Source organism: Pongo abelii, chromosome 1 (assembly GCF_028885655.2).
Source record: "Pongo abelii isolate AG06213 chromosome 1, NHGRI_mPonAbe1-v2.0_pri, whole genome shotgun sequence".
Classification (NCBI taxonomy): domain Eukaryota; kingdom Metazoa; phylum Chordata; class Mammalia; order Primates; family Hominidae; genus Pongo; species Pongo abelii.
The window spans coordinates 95,182,450-95,195,969 of NC_071985.2; the positions used below are offsets into that span (position 1 = coordinate 95,182,450).

General features: G+C 41.8%; 1 protein-coding gene across 6 annotated transcripts in view; it reads left to right on the plus strand.

The window, feature by feature from the left end:
• Positions 1 to 13,520, plus strand: part of ASH1L (ASH1 like histone lysine methyltransferase) — a 224,287-nt gene that overhangs the window by 152,746 nt on the left and 58,021 nt on the right. For all 6 annotated transcript variants that reach the window (XM_054545541.2, XM_054545561.2, NM_001372464.1 and 3 more), the window contains 1 exon segment: positions 10,589 to 10,683. In XM_054545541.2, coding sequence (XP_054401516.1) covers positions 10,589 to 10,683 — 95 coding nt within the window.

The window sequence follows — 13,520 nt, forward strand, 5'->3', positions numbered from 1 at the left end:
CTCTTCCCTCAGCCTCCCTAGTAGTTTGGATTACAGGCATGTGCTACCATGCCCATCTACTTTTTGTATTTTTAGTAGATCCAGGGTTTTGCCATGTTGGCCAGGCTGGTCTCGAACTCCAGACCTCAAGTGATCCACCCACCTCGGCCTCCCAAAGTGCTGGGATTACAGAGGTGAGCTACAGCACCTGGCCAAGTTTTGCTGTCTTAACAGTATTTAGTCATCACCATATCTGTGAATATGGGATGTCTTTCCATTTATTTTGATTATTTTTTTTTTTTTTTCTGACACAGAGAATTGCTCTCTCACCCAGGCTGGAGTGCAGTGGCCTGATCTCGGCTCACTGCAACCTCCACCTCCCAGGTTCAGGTGATTCTCCTGCCTCAGCCTCCCAAATAGATGGGGCTACAGGCCCACACCACCATGCCCGGCTAATTTTTTGTAGTTTTGTAGAGACAGGGTTTCATCATGTTGGTCAAGCTGGTCTTGAACTCCTGACCTCAGGTGATTCACTCACCTAGGCCTCCCAAATTGCTGGGATTACAGGGATGAGTGACCATGCCCGACCTATTTTGATCTTTAACCAAAACTTTTAACAGTGTTTGTTGTTTTGTTTGTTTGTTTGTTTTAATGAGACTGAGTCTCACTCTGTCGTCTAGGCTAGAGTGCAGTGGCTTCATCTCGGCTCACTGCAACTTCCGCCTCTTGGGTTCAAGTGATTCTTATGCGTCAGCCTCCTGATTAGCTAGGAATATGGGCGCATGCCAGCACACCTGGCTAATTTTTGTATTTTTAGTAGAGACAGGGTTTCACCATGTTGGCCAGGCTGGTCTCGAACTCCTGACCTCAAGTGATCTGCCCCACCCCACCCCACCCCAGCCTCCTAAAGTGCTGGGATTACAGGCACGAGTCACTGCACCTGGCCTCAAAACTTTTAACAGTGTTTTATAGTTTTCAGTGTACAAGTGCTATTCTTCTTTTGTTAATCTTGTTCCCAAGAATTTTTTTTTTAATTTAGTGCTATTGTAATTGTTGTAATTGGAATTGGATTTTTTTTATTTTTATTTTATTATTATTGTTATTTTTTTAGATGGAGTCTCACTCTGTCACCAGGCTGGCTTGCGGTGGTGCGATCTCAGCTTACTGCAACCTCTGCTTCCCAGGTTCAAGCGATTCTCCTGCCTCAGCCTCCCGAGTAGCTGGGACCATAGGCATGCACCACCACACTCAGCTAATTTTTGTGTTTTTAGTAGAGAAAGAGTTTCACCATGTTGGCCAGGATGGTCTCGATCTGTTGACCTCGTGATCCGCCTGCCTCAGCCTCCCAAAGTGCTGGGATGACAGGCATGCCACCACACCCAGCCCTTGAATTGGATATTTTAAATTAAATTTTTGGATTGTTTATTGCTATGTATAAAAATACAATTGATTTTTTTTTCCCACCAGTTTACCCTGACAGATGTGTTTCATGTATTGAGTTTGTATTCTGCAACCTAGGTGTTAGTCCTAAGAGTCTTTTAGTGGATTCCGTCATGTGTGTGTTGACTTTGCTTAAGATCATTCACATCATCACCACATCTAGCTAATTTTTTCATTTTTTGTAGAGACAGTGAGGCCTTGCCATGTTACCTAAGCTGGTCTTGAGCTCCTGGCCTCAAGTGATCCTCCTGCGTTGTCCTCCCAAAGTGTTGGGATTACAGGGGTTAGCCACTATATCTGGCCTTTTTTTTAAATTGCTTCTGGATTTTTTTCTTTTTTAAAGACAGAGTCTACCTCTCATCCAGACTAGAGTACAGTGGCATAATACCAGCTCACTACAGTCTCCACCTCCTAGACTCAAGCATTCATCTTACCTCAGCCTCCTCCCGTAGCTGGGACTACAGGTACATGCCACCACACTGGACTAATTTTTTTATTTTTTCAGAGATAGGGTCTCCCTATGTTGCCCAGGCTGGTCTTAAACTCCTGAGTCAAGTCCCTCTTTGGCCTCCCAAAGTGCTGGGATTGTAGGTGTGAGCCACCGTGCCCAGGTTGCTTCCTTTTTTTTTTTTTTTTTTTTTTTTTTGAGACGGAGTTTCATTCTTGTTGCCCAGGCTGGAGTGCAATGGTGCGTTCTTGGCTCACTGCAACTTCTGCCTTCCAGGTTCAAGCGATTCTCCTGCCTCAGCCTCCCAAGTAGCTGGGATTACAGGCATGGCATCACCACACCTGGCTTTTTTTTTTTTTTTTTTTTTAATGGTAGGAATGGCCTTTATTGGCTGCAGCAGGAAGTAAAAGAAGGGATACAGCTTCTGCAGACTAGATTGCCACCCTCCAAAAAATGCTTCTGTATTTCAAGTCCTTAGAAAAGCTCTCTCACACTCAAATTTTAAGCAAGTAAGAAATTTACTTTTGTTTTCTTCTGGTAATTGCTTGGATTCAATTTTTGCATCTAGTTCCCTAATATATTTGGAATTTTTTCAGGTATATTAGTCTGGGCTAATACTGAAGAAGTAAAAAGAAAGTTAATACTTCTTGCATACCTATTATGTGCCAGTTACTGTGCTAATGAGTTTATATATGTTATCTTATAAATTTATTCAAGAACCTTGTGAGAGAACAGGTATTATTAATATTATTGAAGAAGCTAAGGCTTAGAGAATTAGAGAAACTTAAGTAATTTGTCTAGGGTTTTACAGTTAGTCAATGGCATAGTTAACATTTGAATTCCAGCAATAATTGGCTGCAGAGTTGTTTGTACTTTTCCCTACTTTACTTAGCTTTTACAGTACTGAAATATCTTTTGTAGGTTTTTTTGTTTTTTTTTTGAAACAGGAGTTTCACTCCATTGCCTAGGCTGGTCTGAAACTCCTGGGATCCTTCCACAAAGATCCTTCAGCTGCAGCCTCCAAAAGGCTGGGATTAGAGGCATTTGCACCACCACCAGCTCTTTTTTTATTGAGATGGAGTTTCGCTCTTGTCACCCAGACTGGAGTGCAATGGCACGATCTTGGCTCACTGTAACCTCTGCCTCCCAGGTTCAAGCGATTCTCCTGTCTCAGCCTCCCAAGTAGCTGGGATTACAGGCGTGCGCCACCACACCTGGCTAATTTGTGTATTTTTTTTTTAGTAGAGATGGGTTTCACCATGTTGGCCAGGCTGGTCTTGAACTCCTGACCTCAGGATCCACCCACCTCAGCTTCCCAAAGTGCTGGGATTATAGGCAACCACACCTGGCCTTCAATGTCTTTTTATGCTAAAAAAAAAAAAAAAAAAAAAGTATAACTTGGCTGGGTGTGGTGGCTCATACTTGTAATCCCAGCACTTCGGGAGGCCAAGGCAGTAATAGGATTGCTTGAGGCCAGGAGTTTGAGACCAGCCTAGACATCATGGTGAGGACCCCATCTCTACAAAAAGTTTTTAAATAATTATCCAGGCATAGTGGCACACAGACCTGTATTCCTAGTTACTCAGTAGACTGGGATGGTGAGATTGCTTGAGCCTTAGGAGTTCAAGGCTGCATTGAATTATGATTGCACCACTGTACAACCTGGGTGGCAGAACAAGGCCCTGTCTTTAAAAACAAAACAAAGCAGTAAAACATGGATAACTTGTCTGGACCATTTGATTAATTCCTTTTTTTATTTAAAAGATTAGCTCTAGAATAACATGTTCATTTTTTACATTCTGTACTTTTTAGCATAAAGTTTATATAGTAATCTGAAAATATAATTTTACCTTTTTATCTAAAAGTGCCGTATTCCTTGAGGATTTTAAGTTGTGCAGTAAAATTGTCTGGATTGGAGCAAGGTTAGGGAAAGGTGGCATAATGAAAAATGATGATTCCCCCTTCTTCAAATTCATATCCCCAGGGCAAAAGTTGCCATATTGTTTATGAAAGAACATTAAGGGAGTCTGTTTTCCTGTTGTCTGTAGATGATGTTCAGAAGTATTTTAACCCTGGTATGATGTTTGTTTGTTTGTTTGTTTGTTTTGAGATGGAGTCTGGCAGTGGCGCAATCTCAGCTCACCGTGCCCAGCTAGTATGATTTTTTTTTTTAGACAGAGTCTTGCTCTGTCACCCAGGCTGGTGTGCAGTGGTGCGACCTTGGCTCACTGCAACCTCCACCTCCCGGGTTCAAGCAATTTTCCTGCTTCAGCCTCCCAAGTAGCTGAGATTACAGGCGCCTACCACCACGCCCAGCTAATTTTTTGTATTTTTAGTAGAGGCGGGGTTTCACCATGTTGGCCAGGCTGGTCTCGAACTCCTGACCTCAGGTGATCCACCTGCCTTGGCCTCCCAAAGTGCTGGGATTACAGGCATGAGCCACTGTTCCCGGCAGCCAATATGCTCTTTTTTTTTCTTAGAGTCTCACTCTGTCACCGAGGCTGGTGTGCAATAGCACGATCTTGGCTTTCTGTAACCTCCACCTCCGGGATTCAGGCAGTTCTCCTGCCTCAGCCTCCCAAGTAGGTGAGATTATAGGTGCCCGCCACCATGCCCGGCTAATTTTTTGTATTTTTAGTAGAGACAAGATATCACCATGTTCGCCAGGTTGGTCCCCAACTCCTGACCTCAGGTGATCCACCCACCTTGGCCTTCCAATGTGCTGGGATTACAGGCGTGAGCCACCGCTCCCCACCAATCTTTTTTTTTTTTTTTTTTTTGAGATGGAGTCTTGCTGTGTCACCCAGGCTGGAGTCCAGTGGCACGACTTTGGCTCGCTGCAATCTCCACCTCCCAAGTTCAGGCAATTCTCCTGCCTCAGCCTCTTGAGTAGCTGGGATTACAGGTGCCCACCACCATGCCTGGCTAATTTTTTGTATTTTTAGTAGAGTCGGAGTTTCACCATGTTGGCCAGGCTGGTTTTGAACTCCTGACCTCAAGTGATCCGCCCCCCTTGGCCTCCCAAAGTACTAGGATTACAGGTGTGAGCCAACATGCCCGGCCACTGGCTATCTTTTTTAACACTTTTTTTTTTTTTTTTTTTTGAGACAGTCTCACTCTGTCACCCAGGCTGGCGTGCAGTGGCACGATCTCAGCTCTCCGCAACCTCCACCTCCCTGGTTCAAATGATTCTCGTGCCTCAGCCTCATGAGCAGCTAGGATTAGAGGCGTACACCACTACGCCCTGCTAATTTTTGTATTTTTAGTAAAGATGGGGTTTCACCTTCTTGGCCAAGGCTGGTCTCAAAGTCCTTGCCTCAAGTGATCTGCCTGACTCAGCCTCCCAAAGTGCTGGGATTACAGGCGTGAGCCACCACATCACTGGCATGATCTTAATTTATCTTTTGTCTGGGTCTGGACCGTCTCTCCCTGTAAATAATTGATTATGCTGAAATATGTAAATTTATGTTTATCTAAGTAAAATTAGCAAAATAAATCTGTTCCAGAAAGTAGACTGTACTTTGGTTGATAGATTGTTTTGAGAGAAATGTTAACATCTTTAGGAAGGTAATTTATGAAAACAGTATTTTCAAAAAAGTTTAACTGCCAGTGGAATATAGAATAGAATTGTCATTTGTGGTTATAGAATTTATCAGATCCTAGCTTCATCAGTTACTAGTTATATGAATTTGGGCAAGTTATTGATTTGGGTAACCCTTGATCCTCAGTGTCCTCAGCTTTAAAAATGGCAATGATAAATAGTACCTGTTACTCAGTTATCAATGTTAAAATGCTTTCCATACATGAAGTAGGCATTCAAAATATTATTCAATGTCTTACTACTCCACAATCACTATATTGTGACCTTGGACAAATTACTCCTCTAAGACTCTTCCTCTTTAGAAGTAATATGTCCTCTTTTTTTTTTTTTTTTTTTTGAGACAGTCTCGCTCTATCACCCAGGCTGGATTGCAGTGGTGCGATCTCGGCTCACTACAACCTCTGCCTCCTGGATTCAAGCGATTCTCCTGCCTCAGCCTCCCAAGTAGCTGGGACTACAAGCGCCCGCCACCATGCCTGGCTAATTTTTTATAATTTTAGTAGAGACGGGGTTTCACCATGTTAGCCAGGATGGTCTCGATCTCCTGACCTCATGATTTGCCCGCCTCAGCCTCCCAAACTGTTGGGATTACAGGCGTGAGCCACCACTCCCAGCATATGTCCTCATTGGGGTCATTATTCCCTACCCAGATTCCTTTGAAATCTTGTTACTTCCTGCAGAACCATTGCATAATATTTAAGTCCCACTCTTATCTTGTGTAACCTATTTTTCTAGTTATTTGTCCAGTCATAGTCCTCAAATACTTGTTCCTTTAGCCACATCTGATCATTTTCCTTACTTCCTCCATCCTACACTTTCCTCCTGGGGTTTATCCTAGATGTCTGCCCTGTGTAGTATGAACTACCTTCCCTACTTCACTTTTCCTTGTCAAAATCCCATTTATTGTTTCAAATAAGTTTTCTTAATTCTTTCCTAATTACAATTACTTTTCTTTCTCCTTTTGTAGAACTTAGTATCTCCTCCTAGTAAGTAGTGTTATGAGTTTTATCACATTCTGGTTTTTTTTGGGGGGTGGGGGTTGGGGTGGGACAGCCTCACTTTATCACCCAGACTGGAGTGCGGTGGTGCGATCTCAGCTCACTGCAACCTCTGTCTCTTGTGTTCAAGCAGTTCTCATGCCTCAGCCGCCCAAGTAGCTGGAATTACAGGTGCCACCATGCCTAGCTAATTTTTGTATTTTTAGTAGAGATAAGGTTTAGCTATGTTAGCCAGTCTGGTCTCCAACTCCCGACCTCAGGTAATCTGCCCGCCTCTACTTCCCAAAGTGCTTGGATTACATACGTGAGCCACTGCTCCTGGCCTCAAAGTTTTATCACATTCTGATAGATAATCTAGATGTCTGCATACATACTTGTTTTCCCACCAAATTGTAAGCTTCTTATGTCCAGGGCCACCATTTGTTCAACTTGGATGCCTTGTAGAACCCAGCAGCATTTTCTACATATAATTACTAAAATATCTATGACTTAAAATCTCCTTAAAGAGATTTAAATGCATCTGCCCTCTCATGTGGTAAGAAATATGAGGAAATTATTTTGGTTCATCAATTTCATATCTACCCAAGATAGACATTTCAAAATGGATTAAGTGCCAAATTTTGTCCTGAAAAGTTTGTAGGCTGGGCACAATGGCTCACACCTGTAATCGCAGCACTTTGGGAGGCCAAGGCAGGCAAGTCGCTTGAGCCCAGGAGTTGAAGACCAGCCTCGGCAACATGGTGAAACACCGTGTCTACAAAAATAAATAAATAAATAAATAAAATTCCTATCCCTTCGTGGTAGCATGCACCTGTAGTTCCAGCTACTTGGAGGGCAAGGAGGCTGAGGCGAGTGGTTCACTTGAGTCTGGGAGGTTGAGGCTGCAGCTGCAGTGAGCTGAGATCTCGCCACTGCACTCTACCCTGGGAGACAGAATGAGATCTTGTCTCAAAAAAGCGAAAAAAGAAAAATTCCTGTCACCTAGTGATGTCGTAGCTTTCCTAGCATTTTGGCTTTTTTGTACATTTTTTTTGTACAATGTACAGTAATTTCCTAGGCTTTCACATTCATTCACCACACACTCACTTACTCACCCAGAGCAACTTCCAGTCCTGCAAGGTCCATTCATGGTAAGTACTCTATACTATAAAGTGTACCATTTTTTATCTTTTACAACCATATTTTTACTCTATCTTTCCTATGTTTAGAAATGTTTAGATACACAAATACTTACCATTGTGTTACAACTGCCTGCAATATTCAGTACAGTTACATGCTGAACAGGTTTGTAGCCTAGAACCTATAAGCTATACCATCTAGGTTTGTGTAAGTATATTCGATGATGTTCACACAGCATTTGTCAGAATGTATCACTGTCAAATGACAAATGACTTTATATTCCTATCCAAAACAGTTTCTATGAGCAACATTTATTACATCTATTATGTTTGTATTCTCCTTTGCTGTTTATAAAGTGCTTTTACATATATCTGCATTTGAGTGAGCTGTGCTGTGTTTAAGTACATCTGTGTTATAGTCCTAGATTTATATTAATAGACTCAGATCATAACAGTCTTTATAAATATATTGTTTTTACTGGAACATTGTTTTAAATCCAAGACAGTTTTTCTTTCCCTGTCAGTATGATTTTGATCCTATTTTTCCTCTGGTTATTTGGTACTAAATAATTTTATACTTGTTTAAATATTAATCATTATAAATTATTATGAGAGTAAATAAATTAAAAATCATTTAATATTTTCCTAAAGCACATCATGTTTATTACCTGTTTTATGAATTATTAAGATAACCTGGCCAGGTGCCATGGCTCACGCCTGTAATCCCAACACTTTGCGAGCTGAGGCAGGCGGATCACCTGAGGTCAGGAGTTCGAGACCAGCCTGGCCAATGTGATAAAACCCTCTCTCTACTAAAAATACAAAAAATAGCCAGGCATAGTGTAATCCCAGTAGTTGGCATCTGTAATCCCAGCTACTCGGGAGGCTGAGGCACAAGAATTACTTGAACCTAGGAGGCAGAGTTGCAGTGAACCAAGATCATGCCACTGCACTCCAGCCTGGGCAACAGAGTGAGACTCTGTCTCAAGAAAAAAATAAATGAATAAAGGTTGTCTTCATAATGTCTTTTATGATGGCAATCTTTCTTTCTTTTTTTTTTTTCTGAGACAGAGTTTCGCTCTTGTTGCCTAGGCTGTAGTACGATGGCACAGTTTCGGCTCACTGCAACCTCCGCCTCCCAGGGTCAAGCAATTCTCCAGCCTCAGCCTCTTGAGTAGCTGGCATTACCAGCGCACACCACCACGCCCAGATAATTTTTGTATTTTTAGTAGAGGTGGGGTTTTGCCATGTTGGCCAGGCTGGTCTTGAACTCTTGACCTCAGGTGATCCACCCGCCTTGGCCTCCCAAAGTGCTAGGATTACAGGCATGAGTCACCCTGTCCGGTCAACAATATTTCTTACACTGATTCAGGATATAATCCATGATCGTGCATTGCCTTTTGTTACCATGCTTTTTTTTTTTTTTTTTTCTGACAGGATCTGGCTCTGTCACTCAGGCTGGAGTGCAGTGTGCTATCTGGGCTTACTGCAGCCTCTGCCCCACCCTGGGCTCAAGTGATCCTTTCACTTTAGCCTCTCGAGTAGCTGGGACCAAAGGCATGCACTACCACACCCAGCTTTTTTTTTTTTTTTTTTGAGATGGTGTCTAGCTGTGTCTCCCAGGCTGGAGTACAGTGGCTCAATCTCGGCTCGCTGCAACCTCCGCCTCCTGGGTTCAAGCGATTCTCCTGCCTCAGCCTCCCAAATAGGTGGGATTACAGGCACCCACCACCATGCCCAGCTAATTTTTGTATTTTTAGTAGAGATAGGGTTTCACTGTGTTGGCCAGGCCGGTCTCGAACTCCTGACTTCATAATCCACCTGCCTCGGCCTCCCAAAGTGCTGAGATTACAAGCGTGAGCCACTGTGCCCAGCCAAAAGTCAGTATGTTATAATTTTGTTAGAGGAAAGAAATATATCAGCTTTGCCTTATTCACTGGAACTTTAGGCCAGGCACAGTGGCTCATGCCTGTAATCCCAGCACTTTGGCCGAGGCGGATGCATCACCTGAGGTCAGGAGTTCAAGACCAGCCTGACCAACATGGTGAAACCCCATCTCTACTAAAAATACAAAAATTAGCCAGGCGTGGTGACACATGCCTGTAATCCTAGCTACTTGGGAAGCTAAGGCAGGAGAACCGCTTAAACCTGGGAGGTGGAGGTTGCAGTGAGCCAAGATCACACCATTGCACTCCAGCCTGGGTGACAAGAGTGAAACTCCATCTGAAAAAAAAAAAAAAAGAATTAATTGGAACTTTAAGCTAAAATATAGTCATAATATCTTAAATGAGACTCTTCTAAGGCCCTTTTTTCTCATTTTCCTTTTTTGTTTTCCTTCTTTTTTTCCCCCTTTTATATATTTATGAAATCTCTTGAGATCGCATTTTAAACTTCAGGAAACAAACCAATAATGTGAGTAGAAGACACAAGCCTAGAGAGACATGGTGCAATAAAAGCAAGAGAATAATATAGAATAATATAGTGAGTAGATGTTGAGCAAGAAACTGAGGTTTTGAAGCTTAAATCTCCTTTCCAACTACTAAAATCAAGGCAAGTCACTCAGTCTTATAGAGCATCTTTCCTCTTACCTATTTCCCAGTATTGATATAAAGTAACCAAATATAAGGCAGTCATTATAATCAGATCTAAAATTTGTGTTCCTTCTCCAAAACTGTTGGAGAAAATAAAAGAGCCTCTTTCTTTTCTTTCTTTTTTTTAAAAAATAGAGACAGGGTCTCACTTGTTACCCAGGCCAGTCTCAAATTCCTGGGCTCAGGCAGTCCTCCCACCTCAGCTTCCAAAAGTATTGGGATTACAGGCGTGAACCCCCACGCCCAGCCAGGAGCCTCTTTCTTAAAGACAATTTCAGAAGTAAAGATTTTTTTTTTTTTAGTTTGTCAATGTACTTGGTACCCTCTCCTCATAGGATGATCTGCTATCTGTATTTGACCACAGGAGGAAATTTCTTTGCCTCTGACTCTTTCCCATTCTTTTTTTATCACAGCCCAAAGAGTCGATTGATCCAATTAAAGAAAGAGAAGCTGGAGTATACTCCAGGAGAGCATGAATATGGATTATTTCCAGCGCCCATTCATGTTGGTAAGTACTGAGTCCACACAATATATTGCTGAGAAGAAACAGTATTTCCTGTGTTTGAGGGAAATGTCTTTTTAATCTTGTTATTATTTCTATTTCTCCAGTGGGATCAAGCTCTTTCTTTACCTTTTACTTAAACTTACTCTGAAGAATTTTATACATTGTTTGATAGTCAGGGGGTCACAGTGGCATAAATCTTGTTCATTGGAGCCTTAATAAATAACACTGGGCCAGGCATGATGGCTCATGCCTATAATCCTAGTACTTTGGGAGGCTGAAGCAGGTGGATTGCTTGAGCCCAGGAGTTGATGGCCTGGGCAACTTGGTGACACCCTGTCTCTACAAAAAATATGAAAATTAGCTGGATGTGGTGGCACAGGTCTGTAGTCCCAGCCACTCTGGAGGCTGAGGTGAGAGGATCACCCAAGCCTAGGATTTTGAGGCTATGGTGTAGTCATGATCCTGCCACTGCACTCTAGCCTGAGTTGACAGAGAGAAATCCTGTCTCTAAAAAAAATTAAATAAATAACACTATGTCTGTACCTTTTGTTTCCCTAGGTATGTCATCTAGGAAAAACCAAGTAGTAGCCATTCAGTGTCAAATATTTTCCACGTTCAAAAATAGATGATTTATACACACATATGATCAGAGTAAGAGGCCCCACTGCTTTTACTGAGTATTTATCCACTTGAAAATGGAGTGATATTTATTCTACTGTTCATTCTTGGCAAAAATGTCAAGATTTTGTTTAGCATTTGGATAGTAGTACCTTCTAGGACCCTATTATTGAGCTTATCAGATAAGTAAAAAGTACCAAGAAGTCATTCTAAGTTCCTCCCATTTTTTTCTGTCCCTTATCCAGTTCATCTCAAGTTCTGTTGTGTTTCTATCCCTGAAATATATCCTACTTCTCTCCAAATCTCATTGCTATCTCTCAAGTCTGTGACAGTAGTATCTTTTCTTCAGGCTGCTGCAATAGCCATCTAACAGATCTATTTCCAGTCGTGTTTCCATGTGGCCCAGCCTCCACTCAGTAAAAACAGAAATTATTTTTTAACTTATCCCAGATCATACTTAAAACCTTTGCATGGCTTACCATCAGATTAAAATGCAAACTTCTTGACATGAATGATCTGGTTCCCAATTATCCCATCTCTCTCCATTTATTCATTCCCATCTCAACCTTATTCACTATATTGTGTCATACTGGCCTTCTTTCAGTTTTTAGAACATAGCAAGCTTTTTCCCACTGGAGGGTCATTATACTTATTATTCCCATTGCCTGAAAATCTCTTTTTCGGTCTTCCCATGGTTGGTTTCTGCTCATCTTTTAAGGATGATCTTAATGTCAGTATCAGCTTCAATACCATTTTCTTTAAAATAATTTTCCTGATTGTCTCATCAAAAGAGGCTTCGTCTCTCTTTGTTCTAGATAACATCACTCTCTATATCTATAATTACAGTATTTATTTGTCTCCTCCATTAGATTATAATCTCCTGCAGTACAGGATCATTGTCTTTCTTACTCTCCCTGGATTTCCCAGTAGCTGGTACATAATAGAAGTTTATCAAATATTTGCCGTACAAATGAAAGAAAAGGAGAAGGCTGGGTGCGGTGGCTCACACCTGTAACCCCAGCAGTTTGGGAGGCCTAGGCAGGCGGATCATGAGGTCATGAGATCAAGACTATCCTGGCTAACACAGTGAAACCCCGTCTCTACTAAAAATATAAAAAATTAGCTGGGCGTGGTGGCAGGCACCTGTAGTCCCAGCTACTTGGGAGGCTGAGGCAGGAGAATGGTGTGAACCCGGGAGGCGGAGCGTGCAGTAAGCCGAGATTGCACCACTGCGCTCCAGCCTGGACAACAGAGTGAGACTCTGTCTCAAAAAAAAAGAAAAAGAAGAAATAAGGATAAAATATTGAATGTAGATGTCAGGTTTTCTTCATATATTCAGTTTGTTTAAACAAAATTGCTTTAAAGGGGTTCATTAAACACATAGTATGAAACCAGGAACACCTTAATTGTATACTTGATGTTGATCCTATGTCTTGTGGTGTTTTCTTCAATTATTATTCTCTTGACCCTCTTGACTATGGAGCTCTTGTTTATATTCTGATTAACTAATCTCCTTCTCTCCCTGAGAGAGTTCAGTACCAGCAGAGTGTTTTAATCAGCAGATATAAACAAGTTCTTCAGTAAAGATTAGTTTGCTTGAATTATTCTGTGTTGGGTGGCTGGAGACAGATTTAACTACAAAATGAAGTTACAAGGTTTAATTCTCAGCTACATAAACTTTACGTGTGCTTACTTAATGAAGGTAAGAGTAAGTTCCTTATTCTCTAGGATTAGTGCCAAAGCTCTTTTGAAAGAGTCTTTTGTATATACTAACGAGATCATAGCAGTGGAAGCAGGCTTTCAGCAAATTTAAAATCTGCTAATGATAAATAGGCTTTGAAAATAAGAACTAGGCTGGGCGCGGTGGCTCACACTTGTAATCCCAGCACTTTGGGAGGCTGAGGTGGGCGGATCGCTTGAATCCAGGAGTTCAAGATCACCCCATTGCACTCCGGCATGGGTGACAAGAGTGAGACTCCATCTCAAAAAAAAAAAAAAGAAAAGAAAAAAAAAAAAAAAGAGGAATTCTACTTTTGGTATTGAAAGAGTAGATTATATCAGGCCAACCCTCCCGGGAATAACAATTATCCACCTGTAATCCCAGCACTTTGGGAGGCTGAGGCAGGTGGATCACCTGAGGTCAGGTGTTCAAGACCAGCTTGGCCAACATGGTGAAACCACATCTGCACTAAAAATACAAAAATTAGCTGGACATAATGGTG